The 27,962-nt window shown below is 51.6% G+C and overlaps 1 protein-coding gene across 8 annotated transcripts in view; it reads left to right on the forward strand.

Moving 5' to 3' along the window:
* PRKDC (protein kinase, DNA-activated, catalytic subunit) overlaps positions 1-27,962 on the forward strand; it is a 153,037-nt gene that overhangs the window by 87,911 nt on the left and 37,164 nt on the right. For 5 of the 8 annotated variants that reach the window (XM_057532490.1, XM_057532495.1, XM_057532492.1 and 2 more), the window contains exons 45-63: positions 141-213; positions 1,189-1,337; positions 3,155-3,289; positions 3,542-3,661; positions 5,529-5,672; positions 6,962-7,113; positions 7,627-7,758; positions 8,657-8,768; positions 10,574-10,713; positions 10,825-10,974; positions 11,820-11,993; positions 12,501-12,599; positions 13,615-13,822; positions 15,643-15,832; positions 16,649-16,867; positions 20,156-20,268; positions 21,917-22,048; positions 23,811-23,990; positions 26,291-26,496. In XM_057532490.1, coding sequence (XP_057388473.1) covers positions 141-213; positions 1,189-1,337; positions 3,155-3,289; positions 3,542-3,661; positions 5,529-5,672; positions 6,962-7,113; positions 7,627-7,758; positions 8,657-8,768; positions 10,574-10,713; positions 10,825-10,974; positions 11,820-11,993; positions 12,501-12,599; positions 13,615-13,822; positions 15,643-15,832; positions 16,649-16,867; positions 20,156-20,268; positions 21,917-22,048; positions 23,811-23,990; positions 26,291-26,496 — 2,828 coding nt within the window. The remainder of the gene's footprint in view (positions 1-140; positions 214-1,188; positions 1,338-3,154; positions 3,290-3,541; positions 3,662-5,528; positions 5,673-6,961; positions 7,114-7,626; positions 7,759-8,656; positions 8,769-10,573; positions 10,714-10,824; positions 10,975-11,819; positions 11,994-12,500; positions 12,600-13,614; positions 13,823-15,642; positions 15,833-16,648; positions 16,868-20,155; positions 20,269-21,916; positions 22,049-23,810; positions 23,991-26,290; positions 26,497-27,962) is intronic. The other 3 variants (XM_057532493.1, XM_057532497.1, XM_057532498.1) reach the window with 1 other exon arrangement.

Raw genomic sequence — 27,962 nt, forward strand, 5'->3', positions numbered from 1 at the left:
GGGGTTTTCAGTGCTTTTAAGTTTGGTTAAAGTTTTTGCTTAAAAGTTAATATTTGTGATTTTTGCCAGATTGCTACTAAAATAGAAAATATGTGACCACGATTCTAAAAAGTCTTAAACTGTCTGTTTTTGCCTAATAGGTTCCTATGGAAAGAAAGAAGAGGTACATTGAAATTAGGAGAGAAGCCAGGGAAGCAGCTAATGGGGACTCAGGTAGGACGTTTTCAAAATGATGAGAAAGATTCCAGTAGTTGGTATTTGTTATATGAATAGACAATACTTTAAATACCCCAACGTTGGAACTGAATTTGAAAATTTTTATTTTCAAGTGGCAAATGGAATTGTACTTTGAAAGAAATGCAGTTAGTTAAACTTTAACAGCACAGAAACATCTCAAGGTGGCCAGAGGGGGCTCAGATGTGTTACGCTTTTTTAACAAAAGCAAGATTGGCCTGCATTTATTTGTTTGTTTTCGGATTATGTTTGTGTGTTATTTAGATACTTTTAGAACCCTGTGTGACAATACAGCCCCATCCTGTCACTCTTCTCCTCCAAACCTCCCATCGGCTCCCACCTCCCCGCTATACCCCTGTCTGCTCCCTGCGCCCCAGGGCGTTTGCTGTGATGTTCCCCCAGGCGGACTAATCTCGGCCCCAGAGGCCAGCATGGCCCCTTCCTCTGAAGGAAATTCTCCTAGCCTCCCTGTTTAGAATCAACCCTCTCTCCTTCCACACGCTCCTGGTTTCAATTTTTTGCTTAATTATCTTCATAGGTTTTTTTCTTCTTCTTGATTTGAGGATAAAATTTGAAAACCCAGTTTCCTGAGTTCCTTAGATACTTTGAATTAGCTGTTTTTCAGTGGCATCTCTTGCAGCGTTTATGTTAGGCTGTATGGGCAGAGTGTACATCATCAGAATTTTCAGTGCAAGAAGTTCTGTTAGCATCACATCCAAAAATTGGATCTAGTTCAACTTCACGCCTTTGTTTGCGACAAAGAGTAACTGCTCAGTGGGGACAGAGTGCGAGGAGGTCCCCCCAGGCCCTTTTTGCTTTGTGGACCCGGGTGGTGAGTGAGAACCACAGGTTTGATGAACACCTTCGGTGCAGGTATCCGGGTATCACTTGAGTGTAGAGAAACCCATTTCTTACTAGTTTGAGTAAATGTAGTTCCTTCTCTTTTTGCTTCAGGCGGCCCGTGTTATATGTCTTCCTTGTCATATCTGGCAGACAGTAGCCTGAGTGAGGAAATGAGTCAGTTCGACTTCTGCACTGGAGTTCAGAGCTACTCGTATGGCTCCCAAGACCCTCAGTCCACCGCCGGCCGTTTCTGGAGACGGGTGATTACCGAATGCTGTTGTCTGGGAGGGAAAGGGAGCCTCGGGGCGGCGGGGCCCCAGCCTCTCGTCCTGGGGTGCAGCGTCTGGCCCCGCCGGCACGCAGGGCGGGTTCACGTTAGCCAGGCTCCTCCCGCGGTCAGGTCAGTGTTTGCATCAGAGCCACGGGAGGGGGAGGCCCTCCCGAGAGAGCTGACCGCGCGGGCTGACTGTTGTCCCCGCCCCGGGGAGGGGGGTGTGCCGTCAGCGTCCCCGGCCTGAGCGGAGCCTCCTCCCTGAAGGGCGGGCTCTGGCGATGGGCAGGGGGTGCACTGGGTCTGACAGCTGCTTTGAGAGGTTGAGCTCAGTCTCTTTTCTGGGGTCCAGCAGCTCACGGGGTCGTCCACAGCTCACAGAGCCGCTTTCCCGGCGCAGCACTCCGTCTCTAGCTTGGGCTGACCTCACGCTGGTCATTCTTTCAGAGAGAACCCTCCCCCCCGCCCCCCTGCCCCGTCCCAGCTCTGCAGGCGGCCCGAGTGCTGAGTGGGCCCAGGTACGGCCGCCCGTGGCCACGCGCTCCCTTCCCGCCTCTCCGGGGGCCTTGCTGGGAGCGCCTGTCTCTCTCATCTCCCTTGACCCTGGTTGTGGGTCGGTTACTGTTCGGTGCCAAGTGAGCCTGCTGTCACCAACCCGTGACACCCCACCTCTCTCTTCTGCCCCAGTTTGTAGACGTTACCCATCGCCTGGGGCCAAACACCACGGGCACGGCGGTTGTGAGAGGAGTGCGTGTCCAGGGCTGTCCATCTTGGGAGGTGGCGCTCTGGAGTAGTTGCTGCCACCAGGGCCGACGGAAGGACGGGATTCACTGGGGCCGCCTTTATTCCTCTCTCTGCGCACTCCCCACAAGCCCTTAGAAGCCCAGGCTGACCCGTATCCAAAGCTGTGCTCTCAGCGTTTCTTAAGCTGTTCTTTCCTGGAAGCGATCTGTGCTAGGAACCACCCAGATCAGCTGTGTGTGTGTGAAATACACCATACATGTGTGTAAAACCTCAGTGCAGCATCACACTTAGAAAATGATTATTCCTGTTCTTTTTTCTTTTTTTTTTTTTTTAAATTATTTATTTATTTATCTATTTATGGCTGTGTTGGGTCTTCATTTCTGTGCGAGGGCTTTCTCTAGTTGTGGCGAGCGGGGGCCACTCTTCATCGCGGTGCGCGGGCCTCTCACTATCGTGGCCTCTCTTGCTGCGGAGCACAGGCCCCAGACGCGCAGGCTCAGTAATTGTGGCTCACGGGCCTAGCTGCTCCGTGGCATGTGGGATCTTCCCAGACCAGGGCTCGAACCCGTGTCCCCTGCATTGGCAGGCAGACTCTCAACCACTGCGCCACCAGGGAAGCCCCTGTTCTTTTTTCTTAAAAAGGATCAAGAATGTTTTAAAAGTTTTGTTCTATTATTGATTGAAATTTTAGGGCAAATTAAGGAGTTTACAAAGTTTTTCAAAGTACTGAGAAAAATAGGTAAAAATTTATTCTGTAATTCTACTTCAGTAGCTCTACTTTCTACATAAAGTGGCAACTAAGAATGACGCAGGCTGCGGCTCTCAAGATGTAGAGGGTCTGGGCCCGCTGGGACGCACACGTCTGAACTTTGTCCGAAGCGGCCGGTGTCTGCAGTGACACCCTGACCTGAGTGCGACCCTGGAGGAGAGCCGTGCGGCTGGGGGTGGGGGGATGGGATGCTTCTCGAGGAGACGTGAGGTCCCCTGTGTGTGAGCCATTTGACCCGGAGACGCCGAGCGCTCTCCTCTGGGCCGCCATCTCACCGGCCTCTCCGTCCCCAGGAACGTCCAGACCCCGAGGTCCCAGGCGACGTGCTGGAGCTGGAGATGGACGAGCTAAATCGGCACGAGTGCATGGCCCCCATGGCGGCGCTGGTCCGGCACATGCAGAGGCTGCAGGCCGCTCGGCCAGGAGAGGTGCCTGGGCTGGGCCGGGGCTGCGGTGTGGGTTCACAGGCGCGCTGATCTTCCCGGTCTCGCTCACCGCCACTCGCCCCGTCACGCTGAGAGCGAGCAGTTCACATCGAAGACTAAACCGGATTCCATCTCAGACACATGTGATGTCTTGTCACTCGTCTCCTGCCCTGTCATTGTTGTCTCGTAGCGTCAAAATATGAAGCTGTTTTGTTCCGCTTCCTTACTGAAGTAATTTTGAGTGTATTATTTCAGGGTTCAGTGCCAAGAAGTCTTCCTCCATGGATGAAATTTCTTCACGACAAACTAGGAAATCCATCAGTATCATTAAATATCCGTCTCTTCTTAGCCAAGCTTGTTATTAATACAGAGGAAGTAAGTAACTTATGATTTCTTTAAAAATTCTTTGCAATTACATGCATCTACTTAAAAAAAAAAACCCACAGTGAAGAAAGGTGTAAAAGGTCAGAGCGTGGCGTTATTCTCTGAATCAGTTCGCCAACTCGTGTTATTTGTGCAGCATCGTTCTTCTGTCATTTTCTTGTAAAACACGTAAATTAACTTCTTTAGAGTTAGAAGTGACCTGTGTCAGGCAGTATACGTGTTGGCAGTTTTCTTATGGCCGCCAGCCTTCCTGGTTTACGGCAGCAAAGAAAGTGGGGAAAGATTCCTGGTAACTCACATCGTTGCCGTGTTTATCCGCTGGAGAGGGGGCTGGGCAAAGGCAGAGGGAGTCTCTGAAGGGGGCTGGGAGGAGGGCCCTCGCAGGCAGCAGACGGCAGGCCCCTCAAGGCCCTCGAGCGGAGAAGAGGCCTGGCCTGGGACTGCAGCAGGGCCCCTTCCTCGGGGTCACACTTGATTTCTAGCTGCTGGGGCTCAGACAACAGAAACCACGACCCTGTTTGCGCTGGAGCCAGAAGCCCGAGGCCAGGGTGTCGGCTGGTGGTTCCTGCTGAAGCTGTGACTGGGCCTCTCCCAGCTGCTGTGGGCCGCGGGCATTTGTTGGCCTGTGGATGGTCTTCTCTCTCGGTGTACACACCTGTCTCATGTGTAAAGATTTCCCTTTTAACAAGGACACTGTTACTCAGGGTTAAGGCCCACCCTAATGACTTTCTTTTTAACTCGACGCTCTTCCAAGACCCCGTTTCTAAATAGGGTCACATGTACAGGTATGGGGAGTTAGGAGGACCTCAGCATCCTTTTGGGGCTCACAGTTCAGCCCACAATACTTGGGGTTCACACGTGATTTCCAGCTGGTGTTGCTGTAGGTGCTGACTTGATGGCTGGCAGACGGGAGCTGGTGTCTGGTGTTTGGTTCGATAAGGGGGCTGCTGAGCTGTGCTCACGCGTGTGGCATGAGGTGCCTCTGGAATCACTGCAGGTGGCCCTGCAGCGTCGCACACGCCCAGAGCTCGGGAACGGCGGGGGCCCATTGTGCTGTGGAGCGAAAGATGAGAACTTGTGTTTACAGCTGTTAAGACTTGATCCTTGGATTTATCCTCTTCTTACAGTTTAATAATATAGTAAAGAAGTTTATGTTTAAAATTTATAAATACACCAGTAGACATACGTGGAGAGTGTAAACTTTTTTTTAACCTATGGGGTACATGATCAAAAAAGATTTGTGACCACACAGATTTAAGCTGTGAGAGTAGATGACAAAACATTTGGAAAAAGAAGGTGGCAGGGGGGAAGAAGGTTGATAGTCTGAGTTACATTTCAGTCTGCAGTTTCTGAAATAGATTAAATGGAATTTAGTGTTTGGAGATGCTTTGGATTTCAGAGATCTTGGGCATGTTTAGTCTGTAGTAGAATGACTTCTACAGCATGGGAAGAAATGAAAAAGCAATTAGCCTCATGCACCTAATTTTTATATTCTCCTTTTTAATTTACCCTGTGCATTTGCATCCGGTAAAAGTAGGATCCTCCAGGGCTGCATGTTGCTCAGATGGGGAGAGCTTGGTGTAGAATGCCTTCGTTTTTATTTCTCCGAGCGTAGGTGTGGCAGAAGGGTTTTAAGCAAAGAGCAGATCAGTCAGAACCCGTTTCCTTTGCGCTGTGGTTTCAGGGCCCGTGAGGAAAGACTTCAGCTGAGAATCTAATCGAATTACGCAGCGTAGTTGTTGGCATTCACATCTGTTTTGAATTTAGCTCGAGTCGTAACATAGAATGGTGTTCCTGAACTCACATCTTGGTTACTCAGGGCATTCCTGTGACATGTGACTTTTGAACTCTCACCTAGGTCTTCCGGCCTCACGCGAAGCACTGGATCGGCCCCCTGCTGCAGCTGGTGGTCTCCGAAAACAGCGTTGGGGGCGGGATCCACTACATGGTGGTGGAGATCGTGGCCACGGTTCTCTCGTGGACGGGAGTAGCGACTCCTGTGGTGAGAGCAGATGCGTCTTTGGCGCCCGCTCCCTGAGCAGCACTGGACGTGGTCCTGGCCCCTGTCCGTCCTCAGTGTTTCCAGCCGGGATCGTGCCCGTCTGTGCTGCTGCTCTCCCGGGCGGCCTCGTTTGACTGCCTCAGTTCTGTCTTGTTGGGTCTGCTTTCCTTAATTCCTCCAGCCTTGCTTTTAGTTTTAAGCTATCAGGTGTTTGTGCTGTTTTGCTTATTGCTTTAACTTGCTAGGAGCTTGGAAACTGATCACTGGTTAATTAATTAAAAGTACGTGTAAAATAAACGTCTGTAGACCCTGAGCGTGAGGTTCTGAAAATGTCTCCTCTGACTGAGGTCATGAGCCTCTGGCATTCGTCTTGCCAGCCTCCCTACTCCCAGAGTGTGACGGTGGCCTGTGATGGCTGAGATTGCTAAGGAAGTGTCCCTGGAGAAGGGCACTGGCCAGTCCTGACGCAGGGTGGGACTGTGTGCTGGAGCTCTGCCCGCTGGCTTAAAGATGTCAGCACTAATAGTGTCCAGAGTTCTCGTGGAAAGATGTCCTGGGACGGCCCTTATTCAACGTAATATGTGTCCACGGAGCTGTCCCACGTGTTTGTGTCGGGATGTGCCCGTCCCGTTTTGCAGCAAACCAAGTCTAACTGAGGAGCCGTTGGAAGAGGTTGGTTCAGATGTCAGGCGTTCAGCTGGGCTAGGAGAGTGAGCTGCCAGGTGTCAGGGTAACTGATTAGAGCAACAGCCAAGGTGAACATCACAGTGAACCTTTCACCACGCGTTGCAGTAGTCTGAGCAAGAGGCTGAAACCAGAGGAAGCGCGTCTTCCCTGCCCCCGACACCCATTCCGTGTACCCCACGGGACAGCCTCCCGGTCGAGGGTCGGGGGGCCGGCACAGATGTGGGTGTCACCTCACGGTAGAGGGACCCCCAACGGGAAGGCTCCAGCAGTTCGGTGGGACCCTGGGGTTGGGAGGAACGCAGTGGGGGGGGCGTCTTCAGGGTCCCCTCCCTCCCCGTAGGGAGGTCCCAGCAGAGGCCCTGGGGAGGGTCCGAGGGTCTGGCGGGGGCAGGGGTGCTGCAGGGCCCTGGCGGCCTCTCCGCCCGCTGGGTGGAGGCCCACTAGGTGAAGCCTTCGTGTTGCAGCCGCACAGGTGGCTTTTAACCCGGAGGCAGACTCCCCGTTGAATGCCCACTTTCTTTTATAAATGGACTTTCGGGTCAAAAAATGCTTTCCCAGAATGCAGTGCTACGTATTTACATAGAATTTCTATACCTTTTTAGGGGGTCCCCAAAGATGAAGTGTTAGCAAATCGATTGCTTCATTTTCTAATGAAACACGTTTTTCATCAAAAAAGAGCTGTGTTTCGACATAACCTTGAAATTATAAAGACGCTTGTTGAGTGCTGGAAGGATTGTTTATCCATCCCTTACAGGTATAAATTTACTAGATTTTGCAGTGTCGTTTAAAGATCTTTCACACCTAGCATGTTGTGCGCGATGATTACAGTGAAAATTACTTGAATGGGTAGAAGGAGGAATGTGATCCGTGGTGGAATGTACTGGTAAGGTGGACTGTTGCCGCTAATGAATGCAGGCTCCGCGTTCCTTACTAGAAGCACCTCTGGGCGGCCATCGTCTGCAGGTGTGGGGTTTGCCCTGCCCTTCACTGCCCCCCAGGGGTGATTCCTGCCGGGCACAACCTGGGGCAAACTAAAACTGCCAAAAGGTTTTACTATCAACCAAGGGGGGATTAGGACCAGTAATCAGATTGTAAGAAAGGTAGCAGTGCCTGTGTTGCAAAGGCAGAGTAACCTGGGTGTGAACAAAGAGGGCGGGAAAAGGAGAAGTATTTCTTACCCTGAAAATTAGCCGTAGAAAGTTTTGTGTTTGTCTTCCGGCTTCTTACGTGTGACAAGTTACACTGTTCCTTTATGCTCTCGTTTCAGGTTAATGTTTGAAAAGTTCTCCAGCAAAGATCCTAATTCTAAAGACAATTCCATAGGAATTCAGTTATTAGGCATTGTAATGGCCAATGACTTGCCTCCATACGACCCAAAATGCGGCATAGAAAGCGTGAAGTAAGTGTCGTGTTTTCGCTTTGTTTCTTCTTTTGGTTGAAGTGTACCTGAATCGGACTGGAGACTGGAATATGGTTTAATTTTGATAAATTTAAGGACTAGGACCCATGTTAAAAGTATTTCGAAGAAATATGTTAGTGGAGTGAATGAGGGAAGTGAGTTTTTAAAAATTAGTGTAGTTTTTTCACGTAGTTTTGGCAGACAAGGTGTTAGCTATTTTTGTTATTTTCTAAAGTGACATTTTCACCCTTTATTCCTGAAAGCAGCATGAGCTCTGGAGAGCAGTCACTTCAGGGTCATGACCGTGAAGCAGGTGGCCGGGCCCTGCTGCCCTTCGCTGTGTCTCTGCCACAGCTGCAGCCTCCGGCTCCTCATCACCCGGGGGGGTCCACGCGGAGGGGCTTTAGCAGGACAGTGCTGACTTCACAGAGAGGAGCTGGGGCCCGCGCAGAGCCGGCTGCTTGGTCAAGTTCACGCCTGCCGACGTTTCCCGTCTCTTTGGAAGCTCTTGCTATCTCGTTGGTCCTCCAGGGTCAGCCTCTGCGGCACCGGGGGCGCCTGGTGTCACGGCTGGACGTGCGGCCCAACACGGGGTCAACGGGAAGTGGTTAACTTTTGGACAAGTGACTTCTCTGAGCTCACGTGCTGCTGTCATGAGGCTGGGAGCATCCCCCCCACCCCCGAGTCTCTGCATGTCCTTCTCCTGTGGTATAGACGCCTTTAACGGGGTCAGATCTCAGGTCGCAGCCGATTTCACTGCAGGCCCTGCAGGCCGAGCCTCCACGGCTGTGCCAGAGGGCCATTCATCTCTGGGCCTGGGGAGTAAAGTCGTGACACGCTTCTGTCAGACAGTGGGATGGGTGGTTTTATGCTTATTTACTTTCTACATTTGTCGTAGGTACTTCCAACCTTTGGTCAATAACATGTCCTTTGTCAAATATAAAGAGGTGTATGCGGCAGCAGCAGAAGTTCTGGGACTCATTCTTCGATATCTAACCGGGAGAGAAAAGGTGAGTGTGCTGTGTGCTTTATAGAAATACTTCTGTTTCAGCTTTGACTTGACGTGGCCCTTGTTACTTGTAGCTCCTACACTAGGAAACCAAAGTGGGCATTCTGGAGTTATTACTATTTTACTCTCTTTCCTACTATATACAGTGCTCAGTTTTTTAAAAAGACGTGATTTTTTTTTTTTTCCAGACTCTTGGAAACTTGGCAAACATGTAAAGGTGGTAACTTTCTTTTTATTGTAAAAATCAGGATATGAGTATGTAAGCAGCTTTCACTCCTCTGAACTTGGCCTCAGGAGTCCCTTTTGGAGAAACTGTCCTGGTAGAGCCTTGCTGTGGTTCGGGCGAAGTAAACGGGTAGAGCCCTCCGCTTGTACTTTTGGACGTAATGTAGCTGTTGGATAGGAGAGGGCTTCTCAGGGAAGGGCTCTCCATCTCTGCCCTGCCCACTCTGCACGACTGTGAGAAGGGCCTAGTCGCATCTCTAAGCACAGCACGCATTCTCCATAAGGTATCATTAAGACATGCGTAGAACCGCGTGGGCCATGTATGGAAATGGCGGGCTGTAACTTACTACCGTGTGGCTGTCCCCCGTGGCTTAGCATGCTGGGGCCTGCAGAGCTGGTCCCCCACCGTAACAGGACACCGGGTTGCAGCCTGCCCAGGACGGCACGCTGGACCAGTCCTCGGCCCTTTGTCACTGCTTGCAGGACACTCTCTGCCCTCTCCTGCACTGCCGTGTCTTCTCCCCCGGCCTCACGGCTTGAGAACTGCCTGTGCGTGGTCCCCAAGTTCCTGTCTCCAGTCCCCTCCCCTCCTGCAAGGAGCCAGGGCGAGGAGCGGCTTGGGAGAAGCCAGAGGGTCCTGAGGGCACCAAGGCTGCCCACAGTATACTGGACCCCTGCCCATTTCACCAGTAAGGCATTTATTTGGATTTAGAACATTTAGCAAAATTAAATTAAGCTAAGAAGAAATAGAGCCCCCGCCCCCCCAAGAAAATCAAACTTCACTTATAATTTGTTTTCGGGACTACTGGCTATTTTTGTAAAATAAAAACGTATTCAAATTCACAATCTTGTAACGATACGATTCTAATGTCCTTTAGTGGTGGGTTTCAATTTACATAGTACGCTTAATTTTCACCATGGGTAGAGCACATTACGGCAGAGCCCAGGCTTCATGTCTCTTGACTTAAATTTCAACTTAATGGGAATGATAAACCCTCTTGTTCTGCATAGTTCTTTTCTGAATATAAAATGGCATTGATTTAGTGTAGAGCTTTGGAAAGCAGAGTGGAACACAGAAGTAGGGGTCACTCGTGTTCTGACCACTGACCAGCCTGGCCCCTGGACCGTGGGCTCCGGTCCCGATCACCCCTCGTGCTCCCTCGTTGTCCCGTGCCGTCAGGGTCCCGTGTTCTGTGACTGGGCACTTGCTCCCTGGTGGGCACAGGCTCTGGGGGAGTGGCCCGGCCCGGCCCGGCCTGGCCGCCGGGGACCTGTGGCAGGGGAAGGCAGGTGCAGGGGGATGGGCAGGGCGCATGCAGATCGAGTTCTCTGAAGCTGGTTTGACCAGAGGCGTGAACACTAAGCACCGTTGAGCCGCTGGTTTTCGTTCAGCTTCTCAAGTGACTTGCTGGCAGCGTTCTGGTGTCAGAAGGAAGTATAATCTTGATCGTCCTGCCGCCTGGGGTGTGGCCACAGCCCCCGAGCCTCTGGAGGTGCCCAGTGCTCAGAGCCCCCCCCGGGGCCTCCACCTTGTGACGCTGTTCTTAACCGAAGTTCCCACCTGGTGTGTATTTGAGACAGAGCTTAATCTTCCAGACGCTGGAGGAGTCTGTGTGCGAACTGGTGGTAAAGCAGTTGCAGCGGCTTCAGCACGCGGCGGAGGACAAATTTATCGTGTGCTTGAACAGAGCCGCCAAGAACTTCCCTCCTCTTGCCGACAGGTGAGGGTCAGCGCCGCCTCCCTGCTCCTGCCCGGGGTGGGGGGGGGGGTGGATGGGGGCGGTGGTGGGGGTCGGCGCCACCTCTGCTCACCGGCCTTGCCCGCTGCCTAGGTTCATGAGCTCTGTGCTTCTCCTGCTGCCGCGGGCCCACGGCGTGATGAAGACGCTCTGCCTGGAGGTGGTGCTGTGTCGTGCAGACGAGAGGGCGGACCTGTACCTGCAGTTAGAGAGCAGGGGTTTCGCGCAGCTCATGAGGCACAGGTGAGTGGGTCCTCGGATGCAGCTGGCTCGTAAAACGTCCCTTTGCTCAGCTGTTCCCTCCACTCAAGGCGCTTTTAGGTTGTCGCGAAGTGAGTGTGTGTTCCCTCTGCGTCTGCGTCTTTTCTCGTCTTGCCTGTGTGCACGTTTTGACACAGTGATGAACTGTGTCGTTGTGTCCTGATTTTCTCCGTTCAGTGCTTACTAAGTATCTGTTGTGTAGAGAGCATTCAGCTGGCGCTTATTTAAGGAGGAAGACACACGAGGAAGCAGGTGTGCGCCCGGTCCGGACCGAGGCTGCGCTTAACCCCCTGCTTGACGTGCCAGTGCCTGGCGAGCACTTGAAGTCATTTTTTAAAGTCGTAACATCCTTTCTGTTTAGCTTATTTTGTTTGACATTGCCAGGTTTTTAAAAATGAACTTTTTATTTTGGAATAATTTTAGTTTTATGGAAAAGGTAAAAGATAGTACGTAGGATTCCCACACACCTTTCACCCAGGTTCCCCATCTTACATAATCACGGTGAGTTTGTCAAAACCAAGAAGTTAACATTAGTACATTTCTGTTAACAAGACTGGACTTTATTTGGATTCACCAGTTTCCTCACTGACGTCCTTTTTCTATTCTAGGATCCAGGCAAGATACCACGTTGTTAATTTACTTTTAATAATCTAGCCCGCGATAATTATTTTCAAGAATGTAATTTTTATATAAGTGTAGTATTACCTATAATATCATATTTTGAAATACAGAACAGCACAAAAAAGAAAAAGGTACCTGTCATATCTGAAAGTCTAGTAATAACAACTGTCGAATTTGTGTGTTTTTAAAACTCCCTCTTACCGTAGAGACGACGAGAGACAGAAAGTGTGTTTGGACATAATTTACAAGCTGATGGCAAGACTGAAGCCCGTGGAGCTCCGGGTACTCCTGAGCCCTGTGGCGGAGTTCCTGTCTCACCCCTCCGCTCTGTGCCGGGAGCAGATGTACAACATCCTCATGTGGGTTCACGACAACTACCGGTGAGCTCCGCTCTGACGGTTTACGGCGCTGTCTTCGGGGGACCGTTTGGGTGCCTTTAGCAGTCTGGAACGATTAAGATGAATGATAAAGCATTTAAAAATATGTCATTAATAATTGAAACAAGTTTAGTGTATTGAAGTATATTCTTACCTTAATTGATTTTGTGTTACCTGTGGGAAATATTCAGAGCGTGGTATTATGGGTTGAGTTGGAAGTGTAACTTGTTTCCATAGTTATCCCTTTACAGTCTGACAAGATTAAGGAAAGGGGCTGCTGGGATGTTTCCTACTTCGGGGCTGCGACCACGCCACTCCTCGTGGGGCCTCTGCGGCCCTGTTCCCCCAGCCGCACCGAGGGCCCGCATCAGGGGGCAGGTGCCGGAGGGCGGGTGGAAGTTCGCGGGAAGAGACAGGTTTTGTTACTTCAGTTCTGGACGGTGCTCTTGGGGTTGAACAAAAGCAACAGAAGGAGCATTAATGGGTTTGTCATTTTGTTACTTTTCTCAGCGATCCAGAGAGTCAGGCAGATGATGACTCCCAGGAAGTATTCAAGTTGGCGAAAGACGTGTTGATCCAAGGATTGACCGACGAGAATCCCGGCCTTCAGTACGTGCCCCCTCCTGCAACAGCTGGGCTGGGCGGGCACACTCAGGGGGTCTCTTTCTTGGCCAGTGGGGGGTCTTTCAGAGGCGTTGGAAGCACATTTGCAGTATCAGCGTTTTCTCTGCCTCCTGCTTCCATAATGTGTAATAAAAATGTATTTCAAATCACATTAAGACCTAAAAATCCTGACACGTTACTTTAACGTAAAAGCCTTGAAAAAGTGGCGTGGGTCCACACTCTCTCTGCTGTGCCGTGATGTACAGCATTTCAAGATGAGAAATCTGTAGTAGAAAGTGGGTTATTGTTTCCCGTTTAACCCAGAGTGAGAGCTCACTGTACGTGTCAGTGTCGGATGACATGTTTGAAACCTTGGAAATTGGAGGACGCTACAGTGTAATCGCACATGGAGAGAGAAGGACAGTTGTTCTCCCCGAGGGCTAATTACATTGCATTACATTGCATTACATTGCGTAAGGAGCAGGGTAGACTTTTTCGTACGAGTCTGTGTATCAACTAACTTTTAACTGTGCTGGAAGTTTTAATTCATTAAGCTTTTAAAAATTGTATTCGGATTTCTTAAACATTCACAAGTTATAAAGCCTAATCTGGTTTTTAACCAGAATAGTTTGAATATTTTATATCCCTATCATGTTCTGAATACTTTATGGCACTAACTTTTGGAGTGAATTGTCTTATTAGCAAGGCAACGAAGGACTATGTATGTAATTTCTTTCAATGTTTTCTCAGTTTCAAAATATCTAATGTTGTATTCTCATCTTTGAAAACTTCCCAGGTAAGAGAGATGAGAATAACATCACCTAGTTTCTCACCTCTTGCTAAATATGCTAACATTTTGGAACATTTCTCCCCTTCAGCGCATACGTTGTAAGTCAGCTTACCCTGTTGACACAGCTTTGCGTGTGGTTGTCCTGCGTTGAGCTCGGGGCGGGGGAGGAGATGCCTTCCCTACCGGGCACACGTACAGGCCTCCTTCTCTTCTTTCCTCTCTGCCCTTCAGATTAATGATTCGGAACTTCTGGAGCCACGAGACTAGGCTGCCGTCAAACACCTTGGACCGCTTGCTGGCCCTAAATTCCTTATATTCTCCTAAGATAGAAGTGCACTTCTTAAGTTTAGCGACAGATTTTCTGCTTGAAATGACCAGCATGAGCCCCGACTTCCGCAGTCCCGTGTTTGAGCACCCTCTGTCGGAGTGTGAGTTTCAGGTGAGCTCTCACCCCTGTGATCTGAGCTTTCCCTGCCTGTTGCTCAGCAGACATTGTCCACTAGTGTTAAACGCCATTCTTTTTTCTTTAATTGAGGTATAAATGACGTATGGCATTGGATTAGTTTCAGGTGTACGAGGTAATGATTCCGTATTCGTACATATTACAAAGTCGTCACCGCAATAAATCCAGTTAACATCCGTCACCTCCCAGTTACACGTTTTCTTCTTGTGGTGAGAACTTGCAAGCTCTGCTCTCTCAGCAGCTTTCAGATACGCAGCACAGTGTGTTGTTAACAGTAGTCACCATGTGTGCATTGCACCCCAGGACTGACTTCTTTTATAACTTGGAGGTTTGTATCTTTTGACCCCCTTCACCCATTTCTCCCACCCCCTATCCCTCGCCACCACCAGTCTGTTCTCTGTTTCTGTAAGCTTGGTTTGTTTTTTGTTCCAGATTCTACATATTAATAAGACCATACAGTATTTGTCTTTCTCTCTGACTTACTTCATGTAGTCTTCAAGGTCCATCCATGTTGTTGGCAAATGGCAGGATGTCATTCTTTTTCAGGGCTGAGCAGTATTCCATTGTGCGTGTGCGTGTGTACGTACACCACATCTTCTTTATCCATTCATCTGTCGATGGACCCTTAGGTTGTTCCCATGTCTAGGCTATTGTAAATAGTGCTGCTATGAACATTAGGGTGCCTTTATCTTTTTTTTTTTTTTTTCACTGCATTGGGTCTTCGTTGCTGCGCGCGGGCTTTCTCTAGTTGTGGCGAGAGGGGGCTACTCTTCGTTGCGGTGCACGGGCTTCTCGTTGCGGTGGTTTCTCTTGTTGCGGAGCACGGGCTCTAGGCCCGCGGGCTTCAGTAGTTGCAGCACGCGGGCTCAGTAGCTGTGGCTCGTGGGCTTAGTTGCTCCGTGGCATGTGGGATCTTCCAGGACCAGGGCTCGAACCCATGTCCCCTGCATTGGCAAGCGGATTCTTAACCACTGCGCCACCAGGGAAGTCCCAGGGTGCCTGTATCTTTTTAAATTAGTGTTTTCGTTCTCTTTGGATAAATATGCAGGTGTGGAATTGCTGGATCGTATGGTAGTTGTATTGTTAGTTTCCTGAGGAACCTCCGCACTGTTTTCCACAGTGGCTGCACCAGCTTACAGCCCCAGCAGAGGTGCACAGGGCTCCCTTCTGATGACAGACATCCTGACAGGTGCGAGGTGATGTCTCGCTGCGGTTTGGTTGGCGTCTCCCTGACGACCAGGGTGCTGGCTTCCTGATTTTATGTGGAACCCACGCACGTTCTTCCTGCGACGCCCGCCTGTGCGCCACCCTGCACGCGGCACACCCTCGTCCCTTCAGCCGCCACGGAGCTGTTCCTCTCTCCCCTCCCGCCGCCCCCGTAGATGCCCGTTGGCGCCTCGGCCCGGCAGCCCCGGCGGCGATTTGCACGTTGACTCAGAGCTTCTGGAGCAGAGCCCGCCCTGCCACCCCCGTGTGCCCAGCGCCTGGCGGTCTGGGTGCCGGGTGGGGGCGGGGTGCTCAGAGGAGCCGAGGCGTTTCCCGAGGGGGGAGTGAGCCTCTGGGTGCTGAATGCTGAGGAGTGGAGAAGGGTCTTTCCCTCCCCAGTACTGATGGGTTTGTTTAGTTGGCAGATAACTGTTCTGTTAAAACTCAGTTTGAAAAGATGCTATAGCTACTTCCCACAGAGACACATGAAGTTATAGTACGCATGCGCTGATGGGACTATTAGATTTTAAATAAAACACGTGAGTGCTGCCGAGAAGGGCCCCTGCTTCATCTGAACCTCTCATGTGCAGGAGTATTCTATTGATCCCGACTGGCGCTGTCGGAGCGCGGTCCTCACGCCGATGTTCCTGGAGACCCAGGCCTCCCAGAGCGCACTCCAGACCCGGACGCAGGATGGGCCCCTCTCGGCTCGGCGGGCGCTGGCCGGGCAGGTCCGGGCCACCCAGCAGCAGCTCGACTTCACACCCACACAGAGTGCAGGTGACGCGTCCGCCGCGGGGCGCCGGCTGTCAGGGCAGCAGGGCCCCCCCAGGAGACGTGAAGGAGGAGGGGGGCTGAGTTCCTGGAGGGCGGACTCGGGGGGTGGGCGGGGGCAGGAGTCCTGTGGGGACAGTCCTGGGGGTGGAGGTGGGGACGGCTGCTCAGCCAGCAGGCATGCTGGGCCCTTAGAAGCGTGGAGTCCGATGGGTGTCCTGTGTCCACCACGGCGAAGAAAGGGAAGAAAAGGGTTATTTCTGATTGGAGAAAGCAGGAAAAGTCTTAGTACGTGTATGTTTTGGTTTCGTTTAGTGCGTCACGTTTAAAACCCCTTATTACCTCAGAAGCAAAGCAGAGCTAAACCCAATTCATCTACTGTGTTTGTAGTTCATTAAACTTTTCTTTCTCAAATGAGTCAGCTGTTTCCTTTGATCAGCAAAGTACAAGCTGTAGAGTGAAATCCCCAAGTCGTTTTATGTAAATACTTCAGTGTTTTTCCTTCATGCGATTTCTTCACATTCTGTTGGTTCTAGAAATAGGAGTGATTTGGACAGTTAGTGTGGAACTTTTCTGACACTGATGCTAGAAATCGTGGACCTTAGTACCTTGTCGCAGACACAAAGTATCGTTCTTAGGAGCAGGTGACGTGTCTCCCGCTTCTCACGTTGAGGACGCGGGAGTCTGCCGCCCGGGTCTTCCCGCGGGGACCTGGCCGGCTCCCGTCCCGGTCGCTGCTGCCAGGCGGCGGCCCCTGCTCTCGAGTGGCGTGTCCCCGGCGTGTCCCCGCTGCCCTGACGCGCCTGTCACGCCTGTTTGCAGGGGGAAGAGGCTCCTTCCACTGGCTGACGGGGGGCAGCATCGACCCGCTGGGGGACGGCTCGGCCCCCGCCGCTGAGTCCTCGTCCTCGTCCTCGTCCTTGCTGTTTGCCCACAAGAGGCCTGAGGGGTTGCGCGGGGCAGCCCCGAAGTCAGTGGGACCCGACTTCGGGAAGAAAAGGCTGGGCCTCCCAGGGGACGAGGTGGATAACGGAGCGAAAGGTAGGCGGTCGCCGAGGTGTGTTGAAACGCCCGCCTCCGTGTGCCTGTGGCCGTCCCCGCGTCCCGGCGCCTGCGTGGAGCCCAGCACGGTGGGAGCACGGTTCGGGGTCCAGAAAGCGGTTGAGTAAAGTGGGCTCAGCCCCGTCACTCAGTGACTTTCTGGAAGTTTAGGGGTCACGAGAGGAGGTCGGATGGGGAGGCTGAGCCTCCGAGGGTTGAGGTCCGGGTGGGGTGGAGACGGGTCAGACCAGGCCTGGGCGGCGGAGAGTGAGGACACAGACGGCCAGCTCGGGGCCGGGGTGGGGCGGGGCAGGTAAGGAGGCTGGCGGGGCGGGGCGGGGTGGGGGCTCAGGTGGGGAGCCAGCAGACAGGCCAGCCGCCCCCAGACTCGGGGGAAGCGACGGCGTCCGCCGTCGGCCAGGTCTCTGGTGCGGCTTCCGCAGCTCCGGTCGGCGTTTCTATTGCCCCTTTCCTTTGGGTCTCAGTCACTCTCTCTGGCTCTGCGTCCCCGGCCCTCGCCCACCCCGCACCCACTCGTGGGAAGCGCCTGCCGTAACGCTGGGCTCGCCCACGTGCCTGAGCAGTTCACGCCTGAGCTTGGGTCACGTGGGCCTGTTTTCCTTTCTTGTGCAGTCATTTTTCCTGGGCGTTAATGGCTATTTTCTTTCTTTCTTTTTTTTTTTTTTATTGAAGTGTAGTTGATTTACAGTGTTGCACCAATCTCTGCTCTACGGCACAGTGACTCGGTTACACACACAGAGATGTTCTTTTTTTATATTCTTTTCCATCATGGTCTATCACAGGGTATTGAGTGTATGACTATTTTCTTTTTTTTTTTTTTTTTTTTTTTTACTTCTACCAACTTTATTTGCCAGGTGTCAGCCATTCAGGTTTCTAGACCAACAGACTTCTTTTTATATTTATATTTTTATAATTATGAAATATTTCAGATATAGACAAAATAAAAATAATATATTTGACATCCGTATACCCACAACCAGGCTTTACCAAATTTAACTTTTGCCACAATTATTTCAGTTAAAAAAAACCCCTAAACAAAAACTCTCCCAAATTGTATTTCACTCCCCTCCATAACCTTCCCAGAGGTAATCTTCTATCCTGAATTTTGTGTAGATCATTTCCACAGATAATTTATGTACTTTTATTCATAGCTTATATTCATAAAAATAGTAAGGCATTGCTGTGCATGTTTTATAAAATATTATAAAATGTTTTTATTTTCTACATGCACACTTTTTGTTCAATATTGTTTATCCATATTGATACACATAGCACAAGTTTATTTTAAATCATTTCATAGGACTCAGTAGAATGAATATACAAGAGGCTATCTGTCAATATTCTGTTAATAGACATTTAGAGTTTTTTCTTTTTTTCTTTTTTTCCCCTTTCCTTTTTTTTTTCTTTTTTCTTTTCTTTTTTTTTCTTTTTTTCTTTTAGCTCATTATTTCAAACAAAGTTACAGGAGCAGCTTCTTGTGCACATGACTATTTTCTTTAGATGTTTGGCTTTCTACGTATTTGTCCCCTAGTTTCCTCTGAGTTGCACAGCTGTTGTCTGTGTGAAATCTCCCTTGAGCCTCCGAGTGCCGCGTCCAGGCTGCTGGCCCCGGACTGTCCTTCCTCGGTCTGGTCCTCCTTTCTGGGGGGCACCTCCCCGGAGACCTTCCAGGGTAGGGGTCAGCGCGGCGGCTCTTGTGACGCGATGCTCGTCACTGCTCTGCTGGCACTGGTGCTTGTGGGGACAGAGCTCTGGACTCTGAGGAGCCTGCCGTGGCCTCGTCATGGTCCTTTGTGAGGACAGGGTCTTTACTCTGGGGATGCTCTCAGGATCTTCTCTTTAGATCCAGTTTTAGGAAACGTCACAAAAGGGTCCTTAGGTGCAGGTCTGTCGTAGTCCATTTTCCTGGGCTTGAGGAAGGCCCTTTCAGGCTGCTGACTCCTGTTTTCCGGTTCTGGAATATTTTTGCTTGGGTGATTTTGTTTGTTTGTTTTGTTTTTGTTTCTCATTGCTCTAGACATTTTATTTTATTTTTTAAAAAATTTATTGAAGTATAGTTGATTTACAACGTTGCGTTAATTTCTACCGTACAGCGAAGTGATTCAGTTATGCATATATATGTATATACGTTCTTTTTCATGTTCTTTTCCGTTAGGAAGAGGGTTCCCTCCTCTCCCGTGGATGATTTTGTTGATGATTTCCAAGTGTCGGTTTTCTCTTTTTGGGATTCTGTTTGGCTGTCAGACCTAATGGATTATCCTTCTAATTTTCTGTTTTTACCCTTTTTTAAAAATATATTTATTTCATTTATTTATTTATTTTTAAATTTTGGCCGCATCGGGTCTTAGTTGTGGCACGTGGGACGTTGAGGCACGTGGGATCTCTTGTTGAGGCGCGTGGGCTTAGTTGCCCCGCGGCACGTGGAATCTTAGTTCCCCGACCAGGGGTCGAACCCACGTCCCCTGCCTTGGAAGGTGGATTCTTTACCACTGGACCGCCAGGGAAGTCCCTGTTTTTACCCTTTTTGTTCTCTGTTCTGGGACATGTCTTTAACCTTATCTTGTAACCTGTGCTTTCAAGTGATGACACCCTGTTTTTAGTTTCCATGAGCCTTTTTGGTCTCTGAACATCCCATCGGTCCACTGCTGCGACATCTACTCTGCTCTTTGTGATAAATGATCGTTTTTTGAATTTCTTTCCTAGACGGTCTGCTTTCAGCTTTTGCTGTTTTGCTATAGTTTGGTTCTGTTTTTCCTATTTGAAGCTTTCCTCAAGCGACTGGTGACTTTCAGCTTTTTGCTGTGTTCCAGCCAGGGCGATAAACAGCGTCTGGAGTGGTAGCTGCATGTTGGGTGTGTGCTGACTGGCCTCCACCATGGCGCGGAAGCCCCCCTTGTGTGCTGGTTGGTCCCCTAGAGGCCAGATCTCCACCTTCCTGCCTGCAGGCCCAGGGGTTCCAGGAGTCCTCACGGCCCCCGGGGTTTCTGCCCCAGCCTCGCGTCCCCGAGACCCCTCTGCTGTCCTCGGGTGCTGTCTGGCCTCTGCCGGTTCTCTCCGCACGGCTCTCGGTCTGCACCGAGGTGGCACGACTTTCTGTTCGCCAGCTTCCCGAAGTGGTCAGCGGTTTGCTGTGCGGGCTTTGTTTTGAGAACAAAACTAAGGGGAGGTAAAAGATGGAGCTAAGAGACAGCCTCGCTTTTGTGTCAGGGATTCTGGGGAGGAGGACAAAGTCGGCCACGAATAACCAGCCTGTTTTCTGTTCTTCAGGTCCAGACAGTCGGGCAGAAATACTGCGATTACGCAGACGGTTTCTAAAGGACCGAGAAAAACTGAGTTTGATTTATGCCAGGAAAGGTGTTGCTGAGCAAAAGCGAGAGAAGGTTTGTATCTGTTTCTAGCATTTGATCAGAAGTAGCTGTTTTCTGTCAGAGGACGTGGGCCCAGGACACAGGCTTCCTGTCGGTCTAGAGGTCTAGAGCCCGATTGTGGCGGCAGCCCGCTGGGGGTCCCCTGAGCTGCTCCGGTCCGCCCTCCCCTCGGGGGCTGCTCTCTCTGGACAGACGAGCTTTCTCCACGTGGTGGAGATGGGACCGCCCGTCCCCCTGGGGTCCCGCCTCCCGGCTTCAGCCTCTCTGGACGCCGAGGCCGGAGCCCTGACCCAGCTCGGGACCAGCAAGCTGCTGGGAGCAGGGGGTGCACTGCTGGCGGTGCCACGGGGGTGGGCGAGGAGGACGGCCGGCGCTGAGCTGCCTGCTGCAGCCGCACGTGTGGCCCGAACCGGCGGCTGGACGTTCCTCAAAATGTGGACGTGACGGGAGAGTGTGTGTAGCCCTGGCTCCGGTGTGAGATACAGATCAGTGAGGATGACCAGCTGTTACAGGGCCAGATTGTGAGTGAAAACCCTGTCTTGTTCTAACTCAGCTTAAACCCTCAACCTCTTAACTTCCAAATTTGAGCGTGAGGTGGTCGAATGGTTCCCCTGGATCTCCTGTGGAAAGAAAACGTGCTTTTTGTCTCCCTCTCGTCCCTGTAACTATGACAACCAGTACAACTAATGCAACACTTCAGGCCTCTCGCCAGCCCCATTCCACGGGAGGCGTTTGAGCTGCGAGCCCTGAGTTCATCCTGAATCCTGCCTGGGCTTCCTGGGGAGCCAGGAGCGGGCTTGGGGGCAGAGGCACCGGGCTGATCCCCGAGGGTCTCAGGGAGAGGGCGGGGATGGCCCGTGCTCGGTGTTGGGCACGCTTGCCAGCTGGGGGCGCTGGGGGCGTGTCACCTGAGTGCTTGCTGGCAGAGCTGTGGTCCGGTGCGTACAGCAGACAGAAGGCAGGGGCAGTGCCGGAAACTAACCAGGGAGGTGAGCATGCTGGGGAGCCTGTTAAAGAGGCCGGGGTGGGGGCGCCGCGGAGGCGGTCCCTGCGGAGGGAGCGGCTGCAGGGGTGCATTCCCGGCAGCGTCGCACGGGCCCCGCGTGGGGAGAGCAGGGCCGGCGGGGGGGGGGGGCTCATTGCGAGGTTTGTCCTAAGAGCAACAAAACGGAAACGCAGCCTCTCGTTTATGGCTTTAAAAAGTTTTAAATCAAGTTCTCTGATTTCAGAGAAACTCAGATTTCTCTGTAATAAATATTTAAATAATCTTCGCTGCTCATCTGACAGTGGTTTTTGTTGCGGATTTTTCATTTGCCAGACTGGTAAAGCGTAGTGACTAAACCGTCTTGGTTAGAAATTGTCATCGATTCACTTTTTTTTGGAAAGAGTTTTCTGATGAGGACCATTTTTAAAGTCTCTATTGAATTCGTTACAGTATTGCTTCTGTTTTATGTTTTGGTTTTTTGGCCACGAGGCATGTGGGACCAGGGATCGAACCTGCACCCCCTGCATTGGAAGGCAAAGTCTTAACCGCTGGACCGCCAGGGAAGTCCCTGATTCACTTTCCTGTTAGCGGTGGGCGCTGACAGTTTCATAGCTCACACGCTACTGGTACTCTTAACTGAGAATTCTAATCCTCCTCCGTTGCTAACGACCCTAGGAGATGAAGAGTGAGCTAAAAATGAAGCGCGAGGCCCACGTCGTCCTGTACAGAAGTTACCGTCGCGGAGACCTCCCCGACGTCCAGATCCCGCACAGCAGCCTGGTCGCCCCCTTGCAGGCTGTGGCCCAGGTCGGTGCTGGCACCCGCCTCGTGCCCGCAGGGCTGCCTCTGTGCGGGGCAGAGGTGCTGACTTGCCCCACGCGGTGGGCTCAGTGAAGGGCCTTGTCCCGAGTCGTGGCTCTGCCGCTGCCTGGCTCTGGGAGACCCTGACACAGGGTCCCGTCGAGACACTTGGCTCTGGGCCCAGTGTCTCTGTGTGCCAGGCACACGCTGAGTCTGTTTTTCTCACCAGTAATGTCAGGGGGAATGAAACAGTGTATAAGTTGCTAAGTCACTTAAATCATCGATTATACAAAATCCTCTTTTGGGGGAGGATCAAGAGAGCGTCAGTGGGACCAGTATCCTTCTCTGGTAATTCTCTTACTAGCCGAGGACTGGGAATATTTTTCTCAGTCATTAGGGGATAAGTGTATTGGGAGTGAATGAAGTTTTCTCGCTGAATTCTCTGACCAAAACAGGATATTTATCCCTTGAAAGTCTGATTAAGGTTTCTTTGATATTAATTGAAGTAATGTTTAAAATCGAAGGGTATCATATATATCGTGTAATATATGATTATGCTAGGTACTGAAACATGATGCCTTATATTTTACTGGACTTAAGTGGCAGTACTAATGTTGATTATAGTAATAGATTCTGTCTGTGTAGCCCATTACTGCTTGGTAAGATTTTTATTTAATGTAAATAATTATAGAGTGACAGGAATTTGCAAAAATAGCCCAAGTCCCGTGTCCCCTCCCCCAGCTTCCCTCCGTGGGGACGGCTCACGTCACCGGAGCACCTGAGTGAGCCCCCAGTGTGCTGACCAGGTCGCAGACGCGCGGGTCCCACCACTTCCCCTGCGGCACTCGTGTGTGTGTGTGTGAGATTCTGGGCCGCTTGTCCCACCTGCAGATTCACATGTAGAGGAAGGAATTTGTACACAAGAGTCAGTGGGTGTAGACGTGGAAGCCCCCGACAGACTAAGTGGACCCCACGTAGCAGAGTGAGAGGCCCACCTGGCAGTAACCGTCTCCGTGGAGTGTAACGACGGGCGATATTTATTTTCTTCTTGTTTCCTGATGCGTATTTTCTAAAATTTTATATAAGAACCATTATTACTTTTTATAAGACAAATACATTACCTAAAATAAAGTAATGAACAACATAAAGAAAAATCAAATTATACTTTTTATTCAGACACAGCTTTTATCAAACAAAATAATTTAAAAATTTTATTTATTCTTGCTTTTGTGCCTTCATTTTAAAAATGTAGACGCTGCCTGCCGGGAGCCGTTCTCAGCACTGGGGTCTGTGCCCGGGGACAGCGGGAGGGACGGGCTGTGTCCGTCAGCCTGGCCACTCACCATGCGGGACGGAGGCGGCTCCTGCTGGCGCCAAGGGATTAAATGGCCACGGTGACGGGGCTCTGGCCTGTCGTCTAAGCTCAGGGCCATTTTCCAATGTCTCCAGGCTGCTGTCAGTCCCCAGGGACGGCCCTGTGTCCCCCTGGCCCGGGGCAGGGACCCGCAGGCCCAGACTCACGCAGGACTTGAGCCAGCTTCTGAGTCTGTACCTCTGGGTCCGGCATCCGTGCCATCGTGCCTCTTATAAGACGTGTGTCAAACAGACGCGTTGGGTTAAGTTCCGAGTCCTCCCCGTTGACGGCTGCGGCTGTCGGCGTGGAGCTGGGACGTGCGGTGGCCGCGTGGGCAGCGGTTTGTGTGTTCGGGCTCGGCTCCGGTGCTGTGGGTGCGTCACCCGGGCTGTCCTCCTCCGGAATGTCCTACAGAGGGATCCGCTCATCGCGAAGCAGCTCTTCAGCAGCCTGTGCTCCGGGATCCTCAAGGAGCTGGACAAGCACAGTACCGCGTCTGAGAGGCGTGGTGCCACCCAGAAGCTGCTGCAGGACTTCACTCACTTGCTCAGCACCACCGTCCTCTTCTTCCCGCCGTTCGTGTCCTGCATCCAGGTGAGGCCGCACGCGCACCGTCTCCCGCCCTTCACGCCGGCGAAACCTAGCGACTCCGTTGGCTTCTCAGTTGAAACGAGGGTTCTAACAGAGCAGATGTCCTGTGTTGGGGCCGCTGCTTCCCAGACGGTTAGACGCAGTTTATTTGTATTAAAAAAAAACCTTACATATGACGGGATGATGAAATCAAACTGGATGTAAAATTGTTCAGGTCTTGACCCCGCCAGTCCCCTCGGTGCTCTGCCTACAGCTGCGCGTCGAGCGGCACCCAGCCCTCCTGCCGGCCTCTCGGGACGTGGATGCAACCCGTGCCTGGCTGTGGGCAGGGGACGGAGGCAGAGGCGGGCTCGGGTCAGGCGGTAAACAGGCAGAGGCGGAAGGGCACGAGGGCCGAGGGATGCAGAAGCCTGGGGCGGTGCAGGCGGAGGAGAGGCAGGTCGGCAGGCCGCCTCTCGGCCGGGGCGGGCTGTGCGCCATCACGGGCACTGCGAGGCCGCCCTCAGAGAAGGCTTCCAAGGCTGTGCTCTTCGAGCAGAGAACTAGTGTAGACGTGCTTTTGTAAGCACTGAACACACTTACTGGAAGATTACTCTTTCGTGTAAGAAATGTTTTCTTTGCCATTCAAACCACGGATCGTTACAAAAGTCCCTAATAGAAAATCCTTTGGATTCATCTCAGTATTTTTGTAACTAGTTTCCTCCCTGAAGTAATTTAAAAATTACATTCTTTAGTGTTGTTTATCAGTAGCTTTGGTTTGCACACTGATTGGGTAATAATTCCTGGAGGTGAAGTACTTAGTATTCTTACTTTGTACTTTTTTGATGTAGCGTGAAGCTGTTAATACAGTTTCTTTTTATATACTCTATTTTTATTGGTTCATAATTTACAAGTAGAATTCCTCCATTGGTTTTCTCCTGGTGATGCCAAAGACAAGGCTTGAGAAATCATATTGAATCAGCCAGTATTTCAAAATAAGTTTCTCTTTACATTGTATCCCAAAGTGATTTTTTTTTTAAAGATTTAATTTTATTTATTTTTGGCTGCGTTGGGTCTTCGTTGCTGCGCGCGGGCTTTCTCTAGTTGCGGCGAGTGGGGAGCTACTCTTGGTTGAGGTGCGCGGGCTTCTCATTGCGGTGGCTTCTCTTGTTGCGGAGCACGGGCTCTAGGTGCGCGGGCTTCAGTAGTTGTGGCGCGTGGGCTCAGTAGTTGTGGCGTGCAGGCTTCTCATTGCAGTGACTTCTCTTGTTGCAGAGCATAGGCTGTAGGCTTGCAGGCTTCAGTAGTTGCAGCACGCAGGCCCTAGAGCACACAGGCTTCAGTAGTTGCGGCTCACAGGTTCTAGAGCACAGGCTCAGTAGTTGTGGCACATGGGCTTAGTTGCTCCGCGGCATGTGGGATCTTCTCGGACCAGGGCTCGAACCCGTGTCCCCTGCATTGGCAGGCGGATTTTTAACCACTGCGCCACCAGGGAAGTCCTGCTATGTTGTGAATGGAAATAGAATTTTATTTGGATTTTCTTTCCTGTACCACTAGTTCCTGCTAAGATTCACAAGCATTTGTGTTTGTTTGCTTGCTTTGGAGAATCTGTGTTCTTCCAAGACCCCTGGCGTTGAGTGCAAGTTGGCTCGGTGGTAGCTGGTCAGTCTCAGTGAGGGTTCCGGGCCCAGCAGCTTGGCGGGGCGGGGGGTGGGGGTGCCCTTCCGGATGTCCGTGCAGGCGCGGGTCTTCTCTTGTCATGAGATGCTGTCCTACTCATCATACTGTTCTCTATGTTGGTTTGGGGCTCATTTTTCGTTATTTTTGCGTATACAGAACTCTCAAGCTGAGAGTTACAAAGTAAAGGTCAACACGATAATTCCCGAAGCCCTCCATTCCGTGTTGCTGAGCACGTGAGCCCCCGGGTGGGGAGACGTGGGGAGGCTGCCGGGTAGGAGGGGCGAGCGCACCTACTCTGCGGTGACTGGCTGTGAGATCTTTGTGTCTCAGATGCTCTCCTCGTCTCCTCGGTATACGTTCTGGGAAACTGCGGTTGTGGTCTGGACATAGAGCAAGTGTGTAAAACCCTCACTGTCCACTAGTGGTTTTGTTGCTTTAAATTAATCCTGGATTGGAACTGTACAGTAAGAAGAGATCATTTCCTCCTCTGAGCAAGTGGGGGGAAGCTTAACAGAACCACACAGAGGAGCTTGTGGTTTCACGACCGCGAACGTCACACCTTTGTGCTCAGCAGAGCGGGGTGCTCGCTGGCAGAGGTGTCTGGGGAGCCGTGGGCTAGCGGGCCGCCGTGTCTGTCTTCGCAGGAGGTCAGCTGCCGACACGCCGACCTGCTGAGCCTGGACCCGGCCGTGGTCAGCGGCGCCGGCCTGGCGGGCCTGCAGCAGCCGGGGGCCATCCACCTGCTGGAGGAAGCGCTGCTGCACCTGCTGCCCCAGGAGCCGCCCGCCAAGCGCGCCCGGGGCAGGCCCGGCCTCCCCGCCGGCGGCGGCAGATGGATGGAGCTCGCCAGGTAAGCCCGGGCCCCGACCCCGCTGGGGCCGAGGCCGAGGCCGATACATCTGGTACAGTTACTGGTACAGAATTTACAAATTCTGTTTCGGTCACGTGAGGCTTTATCATAAGAAAGCCAGTGCCTAATTCTGAGGATGCTGGATTCGGGTGAAATTTGACTTGCGCTTCTTTTCTGTAACACTGGTTTTTAGATCTTCGGGTTCTGGGCGTAAGAGTGGAAGTGAGAGGGGGGGTTCTTGCCTTGCCGCTGTTGTGTGGTCGCTCCTGTCTCTCTGAACTGAGCGCCGTGGTGGGTAGCGAGGCGCTGCATCGGGTGCCGAGAGCGGCACAGCGCGGGTTAGACCCCGCCAGCGGCGCGGGCGGCACCCTGGGCGGGAGGAAGGGCCTCTGCGGGGGCTGCTTCTGCCTGCGGGCGGCCTTACCCTCTTGTGTCTGGCGTGGCCATGGGCAGTAGTGACGCCTTGTGCGCTTGGGAGTTTCAGGGGGCAGAGTCTCGGGTCTTGGGTGTTGTCTGGATAAATAAAGCACACAGCTTTTAAGGGCCTAAACTTTTAAACATTTTTTTTTCTAGCTTTATTAATGCTTCCTCACACTTTTTTTTTTTTAAATTTATTTATTTATCTATTTATTTATGGCTGTGTTGGGTCTTCGTTTCTGTGCGAGGGCTTTCTCCAGTTGCGGCAAGTGGGGGCCACTCTTCATCGCGGTGCGCGGGCCTCTCACTATCGCGGCCTCTCTTGTTGCGGAGCACAGGCTCCAGGCGCGCAGGCTCAGTAATTGTGGCTCACGGGCCTAGTTGCTCCGTGGCATGTGGGATCTTCCCAGACCAGGGCTCGAACCCGTGTCTCCTGCATTGGCAGGCAGATTTTCAACCACTGCGCCACCAGGGAAGCCCTCCTCACACTTTTTATATTATGTTTGTGCATTCCTTTCAAACAGAATTTTTTTTTTTTTTTTTTAAATAAAGGAGGGTAGGTAGATTGAGAATTCATTCGGTACAAGGGATCACAGTTTTTATTTATTTATTTATTTGTTTATTTATTTATTTATTTATTTTTGGCTGTGTTGGGTCTTCGTTTCTGTGCGAGGGCTTTCTCCAGTTGCGGCAAGTGGGGGCCACTGTTCATCGCGGTGCGCGGGCCTCTCACTATCGCAGCCTCTCTTCTTGCGGAGCACAGGCTCCAGACGCGCAGGCTCAGTAATTGTGGCTCACGGGCCCAGTTGCTCCGCGGCATGTGGGATCCTCCCAGACCAGGACTCGAACCCGTGTCCCCTGCATTGGCAGGCAGATTCTCAACCACTGCGCCATCAGGGAAGGCCAAGAATTTTTTAAAATATTTATTTATTTTTAATTGTTCATTTGGCTGTGCCGGGTCTTCGTTGTGGTGTGCGGGATCTTTAGTTGTGGCATGCAAACTCTTAGTTGCGGCATGCATGTGGGATCTAGTTCCCGGACCAGGGATC

This window comes from Balaenoptera acutorostrata, chromosome 17 (genome assembly GCF_949987535.1).
Source record: "Balaenoptera acutorostrata chromosome 17, mBalAcu1.1, whole genome shotgun sequence".
NCBI lineage: Eukaryota > Metazoa > Chordata > Mammalia > Artiodactyla > Balaenopteridae > Balaenoptera > Balaenoptera acutorostrata.